The 21,549-nt window shown below is 45.5% G+C and overlaps 1 protein-coding gene and 1 long non-coding RNA gene across 5 annotated transcripts in view; one reads left to right on the top strand and one right to left on the bottom strand.

The window, feature by feature from the left end:
* LOC307094531 overlaps positions 1 to 21,549 on the top strand; it is a 503,912-nt gene that overhangs the window by 341,836 nt on the left and 140,527 nt on the right. The gene's annotated exons all lie outside the window — the stretch shown is intronic.
* Positions 1 to 21,549, bottom strand: part of TGFB2 (transforming growth factor beta 2) — a 59,758-nt gene that overhangs the window by 580 nt on the left and 37,629 nt on the right. For both annotated transcript variants that reach the window (XM_079763449.1, XM_079763450.1), the window contains 5 exons: positions 18,828 to 18,991; positions 6,076 to 6,208; positions 5,842 to 5,952; positions 4,156 to 4,333; positions 2,804 to 2,957 (listed from right to left, as the gene is read on the bottom strand). In XM_079763449.1, coding sequence (XP_079619575.1) covers positions 2,804 to 2,957; positions 4,156 to 4,333; positions 5,842 to 5,952; positions 6,076 to 6,208; positions 18,828 to 18,991 — 740 coding nt within the window. The remainder of the gene's footprint in view (positions 1 to 2,803; positions 2,958 to 4,155; positions 4,334 to 5,841; positions 5,953 to 6,075; positions 6,209 to 18,827; positions 18,992 to 21,549) is intronic.

Raw genomic sequence — 21,549 nt, 5'->3', positions numbered from 1 at the left:
GGCAATGCAAATTATTTTTGCTTGCAATTTTCTTTTTTGTTTTTGTTGATCCTCACCCGAGGATATTTTTCCATTGAGTTTTGGAGAGAGTGGAAGGGAGAGGGAGAGACAGAGAGGGAGAAACAGCTATGTGAGAGCGACACATCCATTGGGCTGCCTCCCGCACACACCCCAGAATGGGCCAGGGATCCAGCCTGCAACCGAGGTACTTGGTGACCTTGACCGGAATCGAACCAGGGACCCTCCAGTCCCCAGGCCAACGCTCTGTCCACTGAGCCAAATGGGCTAGGGCTAACCCCGCTCTCCATCAGAGGGGAATGTGACTTTGACCGATGGCAGTACGCAGGTTCCCCGGTGATGATAAGGAGTCATTTCCAAGGATGCCATTAATGTGTTAGCCAAACAGCGAGTGACCTTTTCCTCGAGATTCACTGCAAGTTTTTTATCCCGGGACAGATGATCCGTTGAGCGCAGCAACACTGGCTACTTTATTAAGCTACCTCTGGCTCGTTGGGTAACTGTCCAAACCACATATTTGTGACCACGACAGTTATTCTTCCTCTCTCCTTGAAAAACAAGCAGGTCTCTGCCTTCACACACTCCCTCTGTGTATCTGGGAGGGGGAATTATGTTTCTACTTGGCAACGGGGCCTGCCCACATTACAGCTACTGTTGCCACAGCCCCGAGGAAGCCGCCTGGCCAGAGAGCCCGGACAAAGGGACAGGCATGAGCAAGCTTCCCTCACATGGCCAAGCGCATGGCCGGCCCCACGTGCCAAAATCTACAGGGGAGCTGGGCAAACAGCTGAGGGAAGGAGAGCCATAGTTTGTCAATTTAAAGTCTTGCCTAGGTGGCCGTTTATAAACAAAGAGGCTCCATGTTCCACTAACACGAGATTTTTCTTATGAAAGTAAAGAGGAATTGGATACTAGGGATTGTCTAACATAATTGATAACCCCGAAGCTCCTGAAGTGCAGCTGAATGCATTATGGGATCCTGTTGGCAGTAGATTCATTTTCCTACCCTGCAGGGAAGGCAGTCTTTCTAATGCCTCTTTAATAAGGAGATTTGCAGAGGCATAACCCCAATGGGTAGCCACATTTCAGGAATGAAACTCTACAACACGGAGCCAACAGAGGCCTAGTTATAAAGCCAGGAGTCTACCTCCCAAGCTCCGGTTTGTCGCCAGGTGTTTGATTTGGGGAACATCACCTACATGAACATCCTCTTTCTTTTTCCTTTTAAAAAAATATTGTTTATTGGTTTCAGAGAGGGAGGGAGAGGGAGAGATAGAAACATTAACGATGACAGAGTATCACTGACTGGCTGCCTCCTGAATGCCTCCTACTGGGGATGGAGCCCACAACCCAGGCATGTGCCCTGACCAGGAATTGAACTGTGACCTCCTGGTTCATAGGTCGAAGCTCAACCACTGAGCCACACCAGCCGGGCTCCCCTTTCTTTAGAAGAGTGACAGGTTTGGACAAGATAACTTATCACATTGCGGACCAATAGTTTTATTGCTAGCTTTACCCAGTGGCCAGATAAGTTTCTATTGAATGAGTACAAAAAACGTTTTACATAAATGTTAAAGGCACGCTTTAAAATTAAGTACCCATTGCATTTTGAAGTTATTTATTACATGTTCTTACAAGCTAATACCTTTTTAATGTCTGGAACTTTGTAAAACACTGTGTAATATGAAGTGAGAATTCTCGTGATCTGTCCGCAATGTGTTATGGAGTCCTTCCCCTCATCAGACACCAAGAAGCAGCATTTGAACAAATATCATTATTAAATAGAAAACTCTTTGCTCATCTGGATTGGGAACCCCCAGCATCCAACCTAGGACCTGCCTTCTGAATTGGCCTCTATCCTCATTAAAGTAACTTGATAACATTTTCAGAGTCTCACTTAACTTTTGCTTACATTTTAAAAGGCTTAGAAATACTAATTTTCAAATAATTTTCACATGCACCACCTTTTCTTCACATCAACTCTCAAGTTTGGCATTATTTATTTGAAACATAATTTTTATTTTTATTAATTTAACAATAGTGTGGTGAAGGTGGGGGGGCAGGTGCGGGGTGGAGGGGGTCAATGGGGGAAAAGGGCCATCTGTAATATTTTCAACAATAAAGATTAAAACATTTTTAAGGATAATTTTTAAGAGAGATGTTCCTTTTTTGCTGATAAGAAATTGAGGTTCAAAGAAGTGAAATCACTTTCTAATTGTCAGACGCCAGTGACTCATTTTGCCAACGTATCTACTGAATACTCAGTGTTCTCTCTTTCAACGTTATCACCTGATGAATGCACCAGGACGATCAGAATTCATTTGGGAATACAGTTGACCCTGGAACAACATGTGTTTGAACTGCATGGGTTCACTTATATGTGTTTTTTTTCAATACATATACGGTCAGCCCTCTGTATCACCTTTTCTTCACATCAACTCTCAAGTTTGGCATTATTTATTTTAAACGTAATTTTAATTTTTGCATCGGTGGATTCAAACAACCACAGATGCAAAGGACTGACAGTAGGCACTCTTCTACTCCATATTATATAAATGACTTGAGCATCTATATTTTTTGATATTCATGAAGGATCCTGGAATGAATACCCTGCCGACACAGAGGGATGACTAGTTAGGTTCTGGAAGAGTCAAAAGTTTCACATATCTTCGATGGCATCTGGAGTCACTGCCTCTAATGCCTGCATTGTTCAAGGGTCAGCTGTTATCAGCAGGTACGCATTAGCAACCCAAGAATAGAAGAGACGAGCCAACCAAGTACTTACCCTGCTGTGCTGAGTGTCTGAACTCCATAAATATGGGCATGCCCCAGCACAGAAGTTGGCATTGTACCCTTTGGGTTCATGGATCCATTTCCACCCAAGATCCCTCTTGAAATCAATGTAAAGTGGACGTAGGCAGCAATTATCCTGCACATTTCTGTCAAAAGAAGAGCAACAGAGATTTTAAAGTGGACTTCCCTCCTGCCCCTCATCCCAAACCAGGAAAGTGACTCATTCATTTATTCAACAAATATCTATTAGCCAAACTATGGGCCAGCTCTTAATGGTTTCATTGTCACCTAAGCGGCTTTCACCATGGGGTGTGATGGTGATTTGCTGGGACGACTTTCCCTTTTCAACTCTATGCCCTGACCCCGTGTCTGAGATCTTGAAAATCAAGCCTCTCCCTTGAATGACTAGCTATAAACAGAGAGGTGGCTGACAGAGACCAACCTCTTTCCAACCAGCCCTGCGCGGTGTTGCCAGCCAGCCTCTACTGCCCTTTCCCATATAAAATGAGGACGCACAACAGCTTTTTTCTAAGCTCCATCTAAGGCATTTTCCTTTGAAAACAAAGCCTTTCTTTCATGTCATGTTCCTTGATCTAGGAATGAACCAAAGATCGGGAAACATGGAGTCTTGCTTCATGCAAATACTGGCCCTAGCAACCCCAAATACTCGTGAACTCTGACCCTTTCAGCACTTTATCAGTGAGGACCCCTCGCTGCTCCTTTCTGGAAAGAGAGAGTCTTCCCTTTCTCAGGCTTGGTAAGAAACCACGGGAGAACATCCACACAGCCCCCTCCGTGGACTCACGTGGGAATGGGAAATAAATCTATGTGCCCGCCCTTCTCGCATATTCTGTAGCTAAAGACATGACAAATAGCATTCTTCTTCCACATCTTGCATCTCTGTTACTGTGAAAGCGCTATGACCATGGGCAGTGAGGACAAAGGCTCATACAGATGGTGAGCCTCCCTAATTAGGGAGCCACCACATCCTCCAAATAAACTTCCATTTGCTCTGGGGGGAGGGGGAGCAGCCAGTTTATTTTCTTCCTCAGCCCCAAACTGCTTCAGAGGGATTGGGGGGGGGGTGGAGAATTCAGGGAACTCGTTTTCTCCCTTTACACTCTTTTCCATGCTCAAGAGATGATGGAGATGATGAATACAACACAGAAATAACTATACTAAGCCCGTGGGAAGAATGATGTTATAAAATGCAATGGCCACACTGTTCTATACCGGACCCTAAGCCATGAGTACAGGGCAAGTCCGTTTGTAGTCAGGGGATGGGCAGAGGCAGTAAAGGAGTTACCAGGCGCAATGACTTAGTTGTATTTCTGTGTTCTTTACCTAAAGCAGTAGGCTGCATCTAGAGCGCGCTTCTTCCGCCGGTTGGACTGTTGTGACTCCAGTCTGTAGGAGGGTAACAACATTAGCAGGAGATGTGGGGTCTTCCCACTGTTTTTTTTCCTAGTGGACTTTATAGTTCTCTGATCACCACTGGTATATGTGGAGGTGCCATCAATACCTTGAAAAAATGCATTTGGTAATAAACATTTAGCTTTACCTTCATCAGATATCATCAGCCATATTTCTTTTGTTTATTTGTCTACTGTTGCAAATAGCAGTGATGACCACAACGTCAGCATCAGCTGCCGACAGTCATTCCCTACGGAAATAGATATGGCGCAACAGGGCTAAGCAGGTGACAACAAACACTTCTAAATGGGGCTCTTGTCAGAAGGCAGGTCAGGGTCCAAGACAGGGCTCGCTGGCTATGAAAGTCGCTACAGAAGACGTCTTTGACCTCTAGTTCCCAGGGCAATCAAGGCAGTTAATTTGAGTCAATCCTCGGTTCACATTGTGTTCAAACCCCTCCATGACCAAACACACAGCAATAGAACCTGCCTTGTCCCTCTCTGGTTCCCTGTCTTCCTGGGAGTACTAAACTCAAAACTTTCCTAATGAACAGAAAGGAAGACTTACACGAAATGGCAGTGAATTCGGTTCAAATGAAACAGAAGTCACCCTTACCTAATGCTATTTGGGGAAGCTGGGAAGAAAGGGCTTTTTCATTGGCTTCATGGCATCCTCAACACTTTCCCGATTCCATCTGAGATTTAGAAACTCAGGAGAATGCCAGTTTAAGCATTTAATCTCCACACCCTCGAGAATCATGACGAGGCTACAGGCTGAAATAAATCTCCTGACCTCTGGGAGTATTTTTCCATGAGCTGGGGCCACGATAGCCTTCTACAAGTGGATGGAGGTCCCAGGTGGTGTCACTTAGGGAAGGGCAAGGGGCATCCTGACCCGGTGGTGAGGGGCCAATGCCACAACCACACACGGCACCCACTTCCCTCTCAGCCTCTCACCATCCAGGGACTCGTAATCTAGCGCGTGATTGGATGATGAGAGAGGAGGGGGAAGTCTACGTTGTGGGCATCTCCTCATTCTCCTTGACCTTCGGCTAATTCACTACCAGGTGAGCAAGAGCCTGGGGGAAATTAAAACCCTGTTAGGAGTGTATACACTATTATAAAAGTCTGATAAGGAAGGCACTCAAAATATTGGTCACCAGCTAGAAAGAGTAAAGTGGTTCCCTTACATGGAAGGTTAGTTAAAGGGACTGGGGAGTGAGAGGGCTTTCTTCTTCGTGAAATACAGATAAGGGTTCCTGACATTGGTTTGGGGGATTTCCTTAAATACACACTATCTTCTTCGTTGGTAATAGTAGCATATGTGGAAAATTGGTTTGCTTACATGCTTAAAATAACTATGTAATGGTTTGTTGAGTCAGTCAGTTAGTATTGCTAAGTCATCATTGGACATCGAACAGCATAAAGTAGGAACCAAGCCCTTTTCCTTTCTGCCTTCAGGTATCTTTCTCCAACTGTATCTCTGCCCAAACAAATGACACTCCCCAGGCCTCACCAAACAATCCCGTTTTCACCTGCAAACTGACGTCATCACCCACAAGATTGTCAACAGAGGCCCTCCCCGCTCCCCCACCTCACGTGACCGAGTTTCAGTTACCTGCAAATCTCGCTTCTAGTTCTTCGCTTTTATTGGGGATGATGTAATTATTGGACGGCACAAAGGTGCAGCAGGGACAGTGTAAACTTATTTTAAATCCCAGGTTCCTGTCTGGAAAACATGAAGCCAAGGAGGTCATTTGCATGAGCGTCTATGCCCTTAAAATATGCAGTCAACGTGCAATAACTTAGGGTCGCTGGACATCTAGGGAGGAAAACAGAGGGTGGGTGTAACCTTTGTGGTGGAGCCATTCGTGAACAGCATCGGTCACGTCGAAGGAAAGCCATTCCCCTTCCGCTCTTGTTTTCACCACTTTGCTGTCGATGTAGCGCTGGGTTGGAGACGTCAAATCCTTGGATTTGAGAATCTAGGGGAAGGAAGAGCAAGGGGCAGGGCTCAGTTGGCATACAGACAGCACGAGGAAGCCATGGCCGGGAGTATTCCCGTGTGTTATCTACGTGTAGCATCCTCTCCAACACATGGCCACGTGCAGGAAAGCCTGACACCAGGCCATCCGCCATGAGAACCAGAGCCACTAAATCAGCTGTGTGTTATGGTAAAGGTGACAGGACCCATAAAGCCAAGTGTCTAACAGAAAGTGACAGTCATTATTTTGCTTTGCTGACATACGCTTTGCAAGACTCCGGCCATAAATTCTACGCTATTAAGTTAATGGTTTTGTTATTCTGCTTCCCGACTTCTTTCATTGGGGGCGTTGGGATGTGGGGAGGGGTCCGGTTCAGAGGACCCCTGCTCGCCCTCTGTGGGCCCCTGAATTATAAATCTGCTAATAAACAGAGAAAGGTCCTAACCCTGGATCCGAAACTCACTGGCATTAGAAAATGCGGCATGCCTCGGCTTTTGAGGTAAGTCTCGAGCTGGGATATTTGCTCTCAGCGTGACTTGTTCTGATTTATAAAGCTATTCCATATCCTGTGGACTGAGCATGGATTTGGCCGGGAGCATAGTGAGGGTCTGAAAGAAAACCAGCCTGAACGCTGAGAGTTAGAAGGAGGCATTTATTTCCAATAAACAAAGAACACCTGCAGCATGTTCTTGGATTTCTGTAAGAAGTGGACATTTTAGGGTTTTTGTGGGGGTTTTTAATTCTTTCTTTAAATTACAGTGTTTTCTGAACCAGTCAAACCAAGATCTTAACGTCTCCTAGGGCTGTATTAACTCGATAGCCAGACCCGTATCCTACCTTTCCTCAGGACTCAGGGGTTCAAGCCCTATGTTTGTTGGCTTGCTATTGATTTTAGAGAGAGGAAGGGAGAGATAGGGAGAGAAAGAACAATCGATGTGCGAGAGAAACATCTCCTCCCGCCTGGGGCTCAAACCCCCAACCTGGGTATGTGCCCTGACCGGGAATCGAACCGGTCAAGCCTTTGGCATGTGGGACGCCGCTCCAACCAACTGAGCCAGGGCAGCCCTATGTGGCTGTTACTGCCCTTCCTGGCATCGAGTCTAACTCTTCCGTGGTCATTGCATACAGATGGCCTCGGTCTCTCCAGCAGGTTCCTAAGCTTCCCTGGGATTGTGTCTTCAATTTGATGTCCTTTTAAAGCACAGCCCTCGACGGAATTGAATGTCTACAGGATTTATTTACTCCCTTTGTAAAACAAACATGCAGAATCTTCCCATCCATCTTTAAATGCACTTCTCTTCTGTTTGTATATGATTTGGTCTTAGGTCATTTGGCAACAGACGCCTCCTAGAGTATCTGGCATTACAGTAGCCTGTGGTTGTTTTCTGGATTAAGTTTGCAAAAGGAAAGAGATTCATACACTTGGACTTTGAGGTGCTGGTGTGACTTTCCGACAAACCCTATTCCTCAGGCCTTTCCCCTGAGGTCCAACAAACCCCACAATGTGGACAGAATCTAATCGTGGTTCTCCCAATAGGCGAGATGCTCCTTGTGAATTAAAGGAAGCAAACAAACGGGACTTCAGGGCTGGGCACACTGGGTTCTGGGCTTGGCACAAGTTATTTAATTTATTTTTAATCCTCAAAACATTGCTGTCAGGTAGATCAATCAAAATAAACTCCAGGAGGTTAAGTGGCTCGCCCAGTGTCTCACAAAGAATCATGGTAGAGAGAACGCAGAGCAACCCTACCATTTTCCCACTTTGGTGCTGGAGTTTGAAGACCAGAGAATTGTGGGAGTCAGGGTTGCAACAGGAGTCGCCCTTACCCTGGTCCAGGCGACACAGAACATGCAGTGATGGAGGCAAAGACTTTTAATGAGATTATAATAAATGTTGGTGCAAGGGGAAAATATAAAACGTGGAATGCATGCGTAGTTAATGCTGACACGAACCTATGCCTTTAAAATCAAAGCTTAACATCAGTGTTTCCTCTGGAAATCCAACCTCTCCTTGAAAACTCACCCAGTCGGGCCAATACCATACCACACACCCAGTTGGGAGTGAAGGGTAGACTTAACCTCACCTGGGGTAGCAAAGATGAAATGATGGTGGGGGAGTTTTCGGGCATTTCCATCTGCCTCGCTGCCTGAAAAGGGACTAACATACCCAGGACTCATTTTCCTATCTTTAAATTCCTTCCCCTTGCTGACTTCCTATAATGTGCTATTTTATGTTTTGCGTATCTGCTTTGCTCCTAATTAGCAGTGTGTCTTATTCATGTTCCTATCCTTAACACTTAGACCTACTGTCTAAAACAAAACATTGCTTTCATTGTGGAATTACTTACATAGGGTATATATTGATATATCTATGATATCTATCTATGAGATATATGCACATGAGTAAATATAAATTATATAAATATAAATGTAAATGTAAATATATAAATATTTTTCTTTGTAAAGTGCCTTTAGGAGGTGTTTCCTCAGCTACAGAACAAACCCCGGTAGGTTCTGACAATGGACCATTTCATATCGTCACGTGGGTGAAAAGTCCTCTACATCTTTTTATCAGCTCAAGACCAAGCCATTTGAAACCACCCAAGAGAGACAGCTGCCCTGCCGCCTCATGCTGAAATGTGGAAGTCGCTTTGGTCTAGTGCAGTGGTCGGCAAACTCATTAGTCAACAAAGCCAAATATCAACAGTACAACGATTGAAATTTCTTTTGAGAGCCAAATTTTTTAAACTTAAACTTCTTGTAACGCCACTTCTTCAACATAGACTCACTCAGGCCGTGGTATTTTGTGGAAGAGCCACACTCAAGGGGCCAAAGAGCCGCATGTGGCTCGCGAGCCGCAGTTTGCCGACCACGGGTCTAGCGGGTTTGCCATCTCGAACTTTCTGGCCGAGGAGTTCTTAAACCCACTTGCTGCCGTTTAACTCCGCTCTTTCTGATCCAGTCCTCCGTGCAAACAGGAAACAGCTGCTTTCCATCAGCCAGAGAATAACCCTCCTAGTCCTGGAGACTATTATTAAGTCCCCCTCAGCATGCCCGCTCTCTGCCTCTCTCTCTCTCTCTCTCTCTCTCTCTCTCTCTCTCTCTCTCTCTCTCTCTCTCTCTCTAAGCTAAATAAACCCAGTTCCTGTAGCTGATACCCAAACCTTTAATCACGTGGGTCGCTAACAAGGATGAATGGTGCTGTGTGAAAGCACTCCTCCTACAGCTTGGTGATTGTGCTAGAAAACCTTCTAATCGCCTCTCAGAGTCTCCAATCTCCACTTCAAAGGTATCTTCTTTCTAAGAATAGGCACACCCTCCCTATTCCATTTATCTTCCATTTTTCACCCACTACATTAAAGTGTAAGGGAAGACCATCCATCAGTCCGTTCTTAAATTCAGGAGTCCCTACAAAAATGACCAGATCGGTCAACTTCCCATTCCATGTTAGTCTTCACTGTCTCTAATCTCCCAGCAACACGTGTACCGAGAGTTCACAGTCCTGAATCTACAGCTGTGTCCTGTAGAGCCACAGTTGTTCCCAGATCTTTTTATCCGTCTTTACAGGACAAAGAACACTTAGCAGTACCCTAGTGGTCCTGGGTCTATCTCCTGCTCCAACAGTGTTTGGACGGGACAGACCCAAGGACGCCCTTTCTCCCAGCCTCCAGCCACTCTCCTTCGTCTCATCAGTCACCACCTTCACAACCGCCTCCCAGACCAGCCAACACACCGGTTTTCTTTCTGCCTGAACTCCTTATTGCAAACAACCATGCACTCCCAAATTCCTCAGAATTATTCCACCACCGAGGTGGAGGCCCCGTCGTCACCCGCCTGGCCCCCTGCCTCTGCGGGCCCCACACCCACCTCTCCCTGGGCTTCTGTTTCGACCTTGACCATGTGGCTCTCAAGGGCGGGGGCCACTTCTCCCTCGAGTTGGTGGGAAAGAAGAGTGAGGGCCTGAGCATCTTAAAGGTGCTAAACCAGCACAGTGGCCGCATTCTCTTCCAGAACATGCTGACGCCTCCCCAAGATGAGTGGGACAAAACTCAGGGCCACGGAAGCCGCCCTGGCCTTGGCCTTGGAGAGGAGCCTGACCCAGGCCCTTTGGGTCTGCAGGCCCTGGTTCTGCCCATGCAGACCCTGATCTCTGTGACTTCCTGCAGAACCACTTCCTGGAGGAGGAGGTGAAACTCATCAGGAAGATGGGCCCCCCTGACTCACCTCCACAGGTGGCCCCCAGGCTGTGCTGGGCAAGTATTTCTTCAAGAGGCTCCCCCTCAAGCACAACTAGGAGCCTGTGGATCCCAGAGGCCTTTGGGGGTCCCCTCTGCATCCCCTGGTCTCTGGCTTTTACCTGAGTCTCTCCCCACAACTACTAGCCATTCTTTAACTGCCCTGAACCCTCTCCCATGCATTGGACCAAATGAAACAATACAGCTTTTTTCAGAAAAAAAAGAAAGAACATTTAATTGAATAGTAGAAGCTCTCTTGACTAGTGTCCATTTAACTGGCCAGATTGGCCAATATCTCCATTAGCTCTGGACTATACATTAGTTGCTGCCCATTGAATGCTGGGATTCGCTGCTGGGAAGGCACAGTCTAGAAGGTTCCAAGCACTCTGGCCTCACCAGCTGAGTTATATGCTTCAAAGGTATCAACTGTATATGTTTCTTTTTATTTATTTATTTATTGGGGTGACACTGGTCAACATGATCATATAGGTTTCAGGTGTGGGTTTCTAGGATACAAGATCTGTATATTTCACCATGTGCCCACCACCCAAAGTCACATCTTCTCCTGTCACCATAGCTTAGGACCCCCCTGTGCCCCTGTGCCCCCCCCCCTGCCCCGTATATGTTTCTAATCCTGTTTATGACAGTTGGACTTGCTATTGTAATTATACAAGTTAATTACATGGTCTAGAAACTGACGAAATACAGGCCCAGGAGTCAGGAGAGTTATTGTGCTGGGAAACCGAGTGGAGTGTCTTCATCAGGACACGTTGCTTTAAAAAAAAAAAAAATGTTTTTTGAAAAATTTGATGGTTCCTCCAAAAGGGAGTTCCCATATGACCCAGCAATTCCACTCTTAGGTTTAGACCCACAAGAACTGAAAGCCAGGACTCAGACAGAGACCTGTACACCGATGTTTACAGCAGCATTATTCACAACAGCTGAAGGTGAAAACAACCCAGGTGTCCCCTATAGATATGCAGATAAACAAAAGGCCATATAGACATAGACTAGAATGTTATTCAGCCATAAAAAGGAACGAAATACTGACACATATTGCAACATGGATGAATCTTGAAATCATTGTGCTAAGGGAAATAAGGCAGGAAGAAAAGGACAAATATTGTATGATTTCACTTATGCTAGGTACCTAGAACAGGCAAATTCATAGAGCTAGAAAGTAGAATAGAGGTTACCAGGGGCTAGGGGTAGGAGTAATGGGGAATTATTGTTTAATGGGTACCAAGTCTGGGATGATGGAAAAGTTGTAGAAATGGATAGTGGTGATAATTGTACAACATTGTGAATGGACTCAATGCCACTGAATTGTATAGTTAGAAGCTAAATTTTAAGTTATATTTTATCACCATATTTTTTTCTAATTTTCGATGTGGCAGAGACAGCTATAAAGAAAGAGCAAGAGGAATAATAGGATAAAAGCCTAGAAGAATGCTGCATTCAGGCTGCAACTGTCCTGAAAGTTTTCTCTTCTTTAAAGAAAATAAAAACTAAAAATGGTAGATGATCCAATATGGATGTGATTCATGGAAAAAATACAAGGACTGGCAGGCAGTAGGCAGAGCCATGGTCAAAGACAAGTCCTTGGCCTCTTATAAAAACTCAGTGTGTAAATTGTGTGTGTTGTGTTGTACATATATATATATATATATATATATACATAACACATATATATATATATATATACATACATATATATACACATACTAGTATGTTTTAAGTTAAAATATTTAAGATCTTCATTCTCTCTGTCTCTCTCTCTCATACGTTTCTACAATCCCCTGCTTTAACACATTTTTTCGTTAAATAACAGACCAACAACCATTCCTTACTGAATTAGAAAAAAGCTCCTAATATATTGGCAATGAGACACAGCTGTCTATCATTGAGCTACCACCCACACTGATGCCTGAATGTTACCTTCACTCCATTATTGACATATACACATTATCAATGTTGTGTGCAAAATACCCACACATCTCCTTTGGCAAGGCTCTGAGCTCTTCACTGAATTACAAAACTCCCTGCACAAAAGGATCCATTCATCTCTCTGTCCCTGGAAAGCAGCCAATCGGGGAGTGGATAGAGGCAAAAGTCACTGGTGTTACCCAATCGTTGGGGGCAATAAATAAATAAAAGAAATAGCAGTCTAGATGCAAAGTTATAGCTAAAGGAAATCTTGGTCTTGAAGAATGATGTTGTAAATCAACTCAGGATTTGGCTTAGACACGAAGGAAAGACACCTCATCCCCTCCTAAGAGACATTGCAAAAGTGATAAGAAAACGCTGGGAACTCTATTTGCATATTCAGACATCAACAGACTTCTAGGAGATCCAAGAGGCCACCGGAACCCAACTTCTGATGGGAAGGGAAATTGAACAATAGAGCTAGGGAGAGAAACTGCAGCTTAACTTGCATGGATTAACAGATGTGGAACTAAACATTCACTCTGCTGCCTATGAGCACCATCTCTCACATCCGCCTGACTTTGAGTGAGCAACCTCAGTAGCATGAAATACTAGCGTTAGAAAGCCACTTAGAAGCCATCTACTGCACAACAATACAGTTCATTCTCCAACATCTCTATCTTCGAAGACTTCTCAGGACAGTCAACTCACTACTTTTTTAAAATATATTTTTATTGATTTCAGAGAGGAAGGGAGAGGGAGAGAGAGAGAAACATCAGTGATGAGAGAGAATCATGGATCAACTGCCTCCTGCACACCCTCTACTGGGGATTGAGCCTGCAACCCGAGCATGTGCCCTTGACTAGAATTGAACCCGGGACCCTCCAGTCTGCAGGCCGATGTTCTATCCACCGAGTCAAACCAACTAGGGCCAATTCACTACTTTTTGAGAAAGGCCAGCACACTTTTGGACAATTTGGCTTCAAGGGTAATCCTGTGTGTGTGTGTGGGGGGGGGGGGGGGTTTAAATGTTAATTTCTTTCAACGGGGTATTGAGCTCTGAAAAGATAGAGGGAAACAATCGCATTATTTTGGTTTGCTGACAGTAGCAGCTTCGAGAATAGTACTCATTGGCTTAATTTGGGAGGAATCTGACTCTCTGATTTGAAATCTTGACAATATCAACATTTATTTTCATGCAAACAGAGCCCACTCCTGAAGGGATGGCTTGGCTTATGCACAGGAGAAACAACCGATTCTCCCTCATTCTTGAACGTACTTCAACATTCACCCTCCAGAAAGCTTCCACTGACTGCAGGAGCCGTGTACCCTCATGACAAACCTCCCCCCCGCCCCCCGCCCACATGTACTAAAACATTTAATATAATCAGTTAATTCACTTAGTCATTACTCAATCACTGAATAATTACTGCATTAGAAACATCTGGAAGGCTTCTTAAAGCACTGATTATATGCACCTGGGTCCTCATTTACCCATTTGAATTTATTTTATAGCCCACTTCCTCCAGTTTAGTTCAACAAATATTAAGCCCCAACTGTGAGCTAGGCATTGCTGACCCTTACATCCCAGGACAAGGTGCTGGTCCCTCTTCTTAAAGGAGTTCTTGCCGTAGTAAGGGCATACGGGCATCTCAACAGAAATGTGCAACGGTGTGTTCACAGGGCACCAGGAGGCCCCTGAAGCCAGGTAGCTGGCCCAGCCTAGGGGGCCCCGAGAAGGTGAACAGGTAACTGTGAACATCCAAGAAACTGGGAGGGATACTGGGCACTAAGAGAACAAGATCCAGGTGCAGAGATGCGTTGAGCCAGTGGTCGGCAAACTCTTTAGTCCACAGAGCCAAATATCAACAGTACAACGACTGAAATTTCTTTTGAGAGCCACATTTTTTAAACCTAAACTTCTTCTAACGCCACTTCTTCAAAATAGACTCGCCCAGGCCGTGGTATTTTGTGGAAGAGCCACACTCAAGGGGCCAAAGAGCCCCATGTGGCTCACAAGCCGCAGTTTGCCTACCACGGCGCTGGGCGATCCGAAAGATGCATCCTCTTTCCTCTCTGGGCCCTCTCATCCTTTCTCAGCTGTGTGTGTGTTGGGATGTGTTAGAGACTTTGCCTCATGGGTGTGTTAGACTCCCGGGGTTACCACAGACTGAGGGGCTTAAAACACTGGAAGTTTGAACAACAGAAGTTTCCTCTCAAAGCTGTGAAGGCCGGAAGCAAGAAACCAAGGTGTTAGCTGGGCCCTGCTCCCTCTAACACGGGACGGGGGAGGCTTCCGAATCCTCTTCTAGCATCTGGTGACTGGCGGGCCATCTTGGGTATTCAAGCCGTACAACCTCCACCTCTGCTTCTGTTCTCGCATGGCCTTCTCCCTGGGTGTCTCTGTCTTCATGTGGCCATGCTCTTATAAGGACACTGGTCATATAGGATCGCCCCCGCCCCCCAGTATGACCTCATTTCAACAGGGGTCCTCAAACTTTTTAAACAGGGGGCCAGTTCACTGTCCCTCAGACCGTTGGAGGGCCGGACTATAGTTAAAAAAAAAACTATGAACAAATTCCTATGCACACTGCACATATCTTATTTTGAAGTAAAAAAAAACCAAAACGGCAAAAACACCCGCATGTGGCCCACAGGCCGTAGTTTGAGGACACCTGAATTAGATCTTCAACAACCCTATTTCCAAATGAGGTCATTTTCTGAGGTCCGGAGGATTAAGACTTCAACATCTATTTCTCCAGGGGACTCGATCCATCTGTAACGGTTGGTGTTCAAACATCACTCTGGGTTGACTATGTTCGAAATGCTCAGTCTGACTGTGAGGTTCTTCAAAGCAAATCGGATTGTTTACCACTTGTGTCGTTCTGACCCCTTCTTATTCTCCCAGCGTTTCCCCAGTCCCTGCCTGGCATATTCATAGGGACCAAGAGACTTAAATAGAACGACACACACGATTAAGGATCAAGAAGCCCATCTTTTAAAGTGATAGGCAGAAACTACCCCTTGGGCCCTAGCTGGTTTGGCCCAGTGGATAGAGCGTCGGCCTGTGGACTGGAGGGCTTGATCCCCAGTAGAGGGTGTGCAGGAGGCAGCTACTTAATGATTCTCTGTCATCATTGATGTTTCTATCTCTCTCACCCTCTCCCTTTCTGAAATCAATAAAAATATTTTTTTAAAAGTAAGAAACTACTCCTTGGAATTTTACACACACACATCCCAACGAGATTATATATATATATATATATATATATATATATATATATATATATAACCAAAAGCAGCATCAGAGAGTGTGAGCAATTTTATACTGTACTTCATTCACCCTTTCTAGGGAATCTACTTCATTGTGGAATGAAAATTAGGGAGAAAAACCAAGAAAGAGAATTTCCAAGCACTTAACATAGCGCCCAGTACACAGGGAGCTATTAGCGATTATCAACACTGTTGCTGAGTCACATCACACCAAAGAACACTGGATATTAGTTGCAATCACATGATTATTAGCATTTCTTGGGAGTGTGGCAGAACAGCTACCGTTCACTCAGTTTTTGGGGTCCTATCTGCTCACAAGGTAAACCGAACCGGGTAACATCAACCTTAATGCAAATGATAACAATCCGATTTCCCTAGGAGACGAGCCTGCCATTCGATCAGGTTGAAAAAAAAAAAAAACTACAAGATATTAATAGCCTAATGCAAACAAAGTGCTTATTATACTTCATGGCTTTTTTTTTTTTTGAGGGGGTTACTGTAGTGTGTGTGTCTTTGACGTGGCATGGGTTAGGATTGGTACTAAGGAGATTGCACACTGTAAAATTCAGTACAACAGCACCGTTTAACGTTTCTTTCTTTCCAGTAGCACTTTTTGCAAAATCTAATTGAACACAGTTTTTTTGGCTGACTTTTTCTTTTATACGCCCTCGGGCAATATGAGAAAGGAAAGCTGAACTCTGTGTGTGTGTGTGTGTGTGTGTGTGTGTGTGTGTGTGTGTGAGAGAGAGAGAGAGAGAGAGAGAGAGAGAGAGAGAAAGAAAGAGGGAGGGAGGGAGGGAGGGAGAGGGAGAGAGGCATGCACACGCATGTATTGGGGTTAGGAAAAGGGGCTTTCATTAACCTCATTAGTGCTATACTCCCCAAAATGTTAGGATCCCCAACTTTCATTTTGCAGCAATGGAGGTCCCTTAAACAACAGGCCTACACCGTCAACAATGAATTTTCACACTAAAGCCTCAGGGGTGTGTGCAGTTTAAAATCTTTTGCAGAAATATCTATATTTCTCCCACTAAAACCTGGTTACTTATTTTACTCCATAATCATCAATTTGCCCTTTCATCCTCAAATCTGAAGCATCATCTAACATTTGCTATTCAGCTTGAAGCCAAAAATAAACAAGTATAAACAGCTTAGGATTTAGCCCCTGTCCTGTAGACCCTTGCAACCCGTCTCTGCAAATGATATTTCATCACATTTGATGAACTGGTGACTGTCTAGGTCAGGGGTCCTCAAACTTTTTAAACAGGAGGCCAGTTCACTGTCCCTCAGACCGTTGGAGGGCCGGACTATAGTTTAAAAAAAAACTATGAACAAATTCCTATGCACACTGCACATATCTTATTTTGAAGTAAAAAAACAAAACGGCAAAAACACCCGCATGTGGCCCTCGGGCTGTAGTTTGAGGACGCCTGGTCTAGGTGCAAACTGAAGGGGGTATTGAGGCCCTGGCTGGGTAGCTAGCTGGTTAGAGCATCGTCCCGACACACCAAAGTTTTGGGTTTAATCCCCGGTCAGGACACATACAAGAATCAACCAATGAATGCATAAATGTGTGGAACAACAAACTGATGTTTCTCTCTCTCTCTCTCTGAAAAAAAAAATCAATAAATAAGTTTTAAAAAAAAAGAAATGGGCATGAAATCCAAGCATTAGAGAAAGAGGTGGGAGAAGGCAGGAGGACGGCTTTTATTTCACTCTCCTTTGTCGAAGTTCTCAGTGTTTTGTAGAGGGCCGTGGAGAGCGGCTACAGCGTTTGGACAGGTTCAAGTCCTCTCGTGGCAAAGCCACATGCAGGTCCCAGCTTGGAGGGCAAAGCCCTCCCAGCACCATGATAGCCAAAGGCTATGGTTGCAAGCTTGACCTGATGGTCCGAACCTGTGGTCCCAGGTGGCTGAGTGATGGAGGCTGCGGGAGATGCAGCAAGTGCTGCCAAAACAAAGCTTGATAGAGTTCAGGTGCATGTCATTAAATAGATTTGAAACTCGCGAGAACATTGTAAACACCTTGACCACGCCCTTGCTTTGCCTCGTGGGATCTGACTATAAAATAAAGACTCGGCCTGCAGGCTTCGTCACTGCCTCTCCATCTGGCCCCAGCCACAGTCTCTTCTCTGTTTTCCTTAATCCTTTGACACTGCCGTGCCGGCCATGGTTCAGAGGGCGGCCTTCCCTTGTCCTGGCAAAGGTGACTTCAGCTGATGTCTGTGTCGCTACAAAAGTGAGCAGCTGCTGCTCCTGAGGCCCGGGTCAGGAAACCTAAGACGACTTTGAGATCCACTGAGTTTTTTTTAATCTCAGTACATCCATCTAGGGATCCCCAGTAGGGGGTATGCAGGAGGCAGCCAATCAATGATGCTTCTATCTCTCTCTCCCTCTTTCTTCCTCTCCGAAATCAATAAAAATATATTTTTTAAAAAGAATATATTGGCTCAGTGGCTAGAGCGTCGGCCTGCGGACTGAAGGGTCCCAGGTTCGATTCCGGTCAAGGGCACATGCCCAGGTTGCAGGCTCAATCCCCAGTGGGGAGCGTGCAGAAGGCAGCCAATCAATGATTCTTTCTCATTATTTGTTTCTCTCTCTCTTCCTCTCTGAAATAAACAAAATATATTTAGGAAAGAAAGGAAAGAGGAGGATGAGAAAAGGAAGGTCAGTGACTTCTCTCCTTAGTGTGGGACTGGACCTGGGTTATCTGACTTTCCAGATTAGGGGGTGGGCTTCTGGACTAAATGGGTGGGTACTCCAGCCACTCACGCGACTTCAGAAGTGTGCTCAGAGCAGTGGTCGGCAAACTCATTAGTCCACAGAGCCAAATATCAACAATACAACGATTGAAATTTCTTTTGAGAGCCACATTTTTTAAACTTAAACTTCTTCTAACGCCACTTCTTCAACATAGACTTGCCCAGGCCGTGGTATTTTGTGGAAGAGCCACACTCAAGGGGCCAAAGAGCCGCGTGTGGCTCGCGAGCCGGTTTGCTAACCATGGGTTCAGAGCATCACCACGCCATTCTAAGGGTTCTTCCTTCCGGAGGGATGAGGGTCTATATGATGAGTGTGGGTGTATAGGATGGTTTATATCCGCTCAGAAAATCTAAGGGAATACAAAGGCTTTCATCCCCAGGCTTCAAGCTGGTTGTCCATGCCAACAGCCCAGACAAAGGTTACCTGGTACAGTTCGATCCGCTGTTCGGGCACCCTGGCTTTCGGGTTCTGTAGACGGAAGACTCTGAACTCCGCCTTCACCAAATTGGAAGCATTCTTTTCCATCGCCGAGACGTCAAAGCGGACGATTCTGAAGTAGGGTCTGTACAAAGTGGGCGGGATGGCATCTGTGAAAAGTTAGGGCGATCATTGAAAATGATAAAAAATCCAGTTTCTCTCTCTCTCTCTCAAAAAAGAAAAAAAAAAGTGCAACCATGAGACAGTCTCGAGAAACCATAAGGAAAATATCTACAGAACGATTTCGTTTTCAATAGCCAATTTCATACCATTAACAATTTCACTAGGAAAAAAAATAAAATAAACATGTGCGCTTGGTTACAGGAGTAGCAGATTAATGGAGATTAACAAACCACTTTCAACTCCATTTGCGGGCGTGCAGTTCACCCTCTCCTTTGGAAGTTGGAGCTGTGGAACATGCTAGATGGTCATGAATTGGAGCATGCTCCTGACAGTTGATGCTGGAGAGAGCTGTCAGCCTCGCATACACTTTAATCACATACGCCAGGAAAATCGCTCCTAATGGCAAGCAGTTTGCCCATGTATTTTTTTTCCTTGAAATTTTGGCATCCAAATGTTCTCCTCTCTCCAGGTTCATGTATTGCATCTTTTTTTGGCTTCGAGGGTTTGTTTTTTTCACACACATGTGACCAAATACGCCCTCTAGTTAAGTTAGGATGAGGAAATCGAAATGAAAAACAAAACAGAACTATACCCATGGACCAGCGATACAACATCCAGTCTTAAAGTTCCTTATTCAAGATAATGTCCTTGGTGGGAGGGAATCTTGGCTAATGGAGGGAAAGAATCGGCCCACATTCCTTCAGTGCTGAGCCATATAAAACAGCACACCACAATTTCAAGCTCAGGGTGGCTAGGGTTTTGTTATGATTTTGTAATCGCCTGCCATTGCTTTGAAGATGCAATGGAGGCCATACCAAAAGCAAAAGCAGGTCCAAATTCCAGCCCCATGCATCCTATACAATACCCACTGATTGAGCCCCTCCCCTGGGCAGGCCACTTGCTTCAGGTCTTTCTACATCCTATTCTAAAATCTCTTGCAAGCTTTCTTTCCTTATTCCAGAATGTTCTATCCACTCTGATGCCTTCTTTACCCTCTTCTACCCTCTCCTGAACGGCTTAGCTTGGTCACAACAGAATCTTTCACTGTGGCTGATGGCTCTTGACAGGTGTTTTGATGACTCCTGCATTATGTTTGTTGGTTTTGTTCCCCCCCCCCCCCATGCAATTTTAAGGACCTTGAGAGGGCAAAGACCACGTTTGCCAAGTCTTTCTTCTTCTCTGCGTACCCAGGACGGGGCTCTGGACACACACAGTTTACCGAATGCCCACTGTTTGCACGGCTTGAAAGACTCAGGCATCTGGCTATTGGCAAGGCCAAGTCCTTATTAAATAAATGAGCCATCTTGCCGATCTTAAAATAGACATAAATACCTTTCGTGATTTCTGGAGAAATCCATGCCCTGACAATTACACTGAAAAAAAAAAAAAAAAAACACAAAAAGGCTCGGAACACACCAAGAATTCCTCATCTGAGGAACTCTGCACTTTCTCAGCCTCAGAGTCCCAGAGGCTGGCCCGTCCCCGTGCCCGGGCCCTGGATTCTCAGACAGCAGCTCACGGGAAAGTGAGGTCCAAGCCAGGCTCTGCCGGAGGACGGCTTCAGAGACGACTGTGTGAACTGAGGGAGCCCAAAGTCTCAGAGGCAAACAAACAAACAAGCACATTTTTTAAAAATCTAAAGCATCCAGGTCTTGGAGAAAAGAAAGCATTCACGCCGACACAGCGATGGCCATGAACTAGTTGGCGGGCCGTTTTCAAGGAGGGCAGCCATTCACACAAGCAGGAAGGTTTTTGGGGGCCCCCAGCAGAGCAATTTGAAAAGGTAGCTGCTGCCCTGACCGGGGTGGCTCAGTGGATAGAGCGTCGGCCTGCAGACTGGAGGGTCCCAGGTTCAATTCCGGTCAAGGGCATGTACCTTGGTTGCGGGCACATCCCCAGTAGGAGGCGTGCAGGAGGCAGCTGATGGATGTTTCTCTCTCATCGATGTTTCTGACTCTCTATCCCTCTCCCTTCCTCTCTGTAAAAATTCAATAAAATATATATTTAAAAAAAAAAGAAAGAAAGAAAGAAAAGGTAGCTGCTGCCCTAGCCAGTCTGGCTCAGTGGATAGAGCATCAGCCTGCAGACTGAAGGGTCCCGGGTTCAATTTCGGTCAAAGGCACATGCCTGGGCTGTGGGCTCCATCCCCAGTAGGGGGCATGCAGGAGGCATCTGATCGATGATTCGCTCTCATTCATTCATATTGCTATCTCTCTCTCCCTTTCCCTTCCTCTTTGAAATCAATAAAAGAATATATATATATTTTTTACAAAGGTAGCTGCTAAGAAGAAAGCGATTTCTCTCTCCTCTGAACAGGCCCAGCCCAGGTGATTGAACGGGTTGGTGTCCGCCGACCAGCTCAGCACCCAGGACAGGAAGCCTGGGTGGGGTTAGGGCCATGCGCTTGGGCTCCGCACCCCCTCTGCTTTGCCCAGACCCTTCCTCCGGCCTAGTGGCTGCCTGCATCGTCCCGTGGCCGCCCCATCAGACGTCGAAAGCGCATCCTGGAAGAGCAAAGCTCACTCAGTGCGTTGGCTGTCCTTAG

The sequence above is a fragment of the Cnephaeus nilssonii genome, assembly GCF_951640355.1.
Source record: "Cnephaeus nilssonii genome assembly, chromosome: 23".
Taxonomy (NCBI): domain Eukaryota; kingdom Metazoa; phylum Chordata; class Mammalia; order Chiroptera; family Vespertilionidae; genus Cnephaeus; species Cnephaeus nilssonii.
The sequence above is the reverse complement of the archived record's forward strand: the minus strand, read 5'-3'. Positions and strand labels throughout refer to the sequence as shown.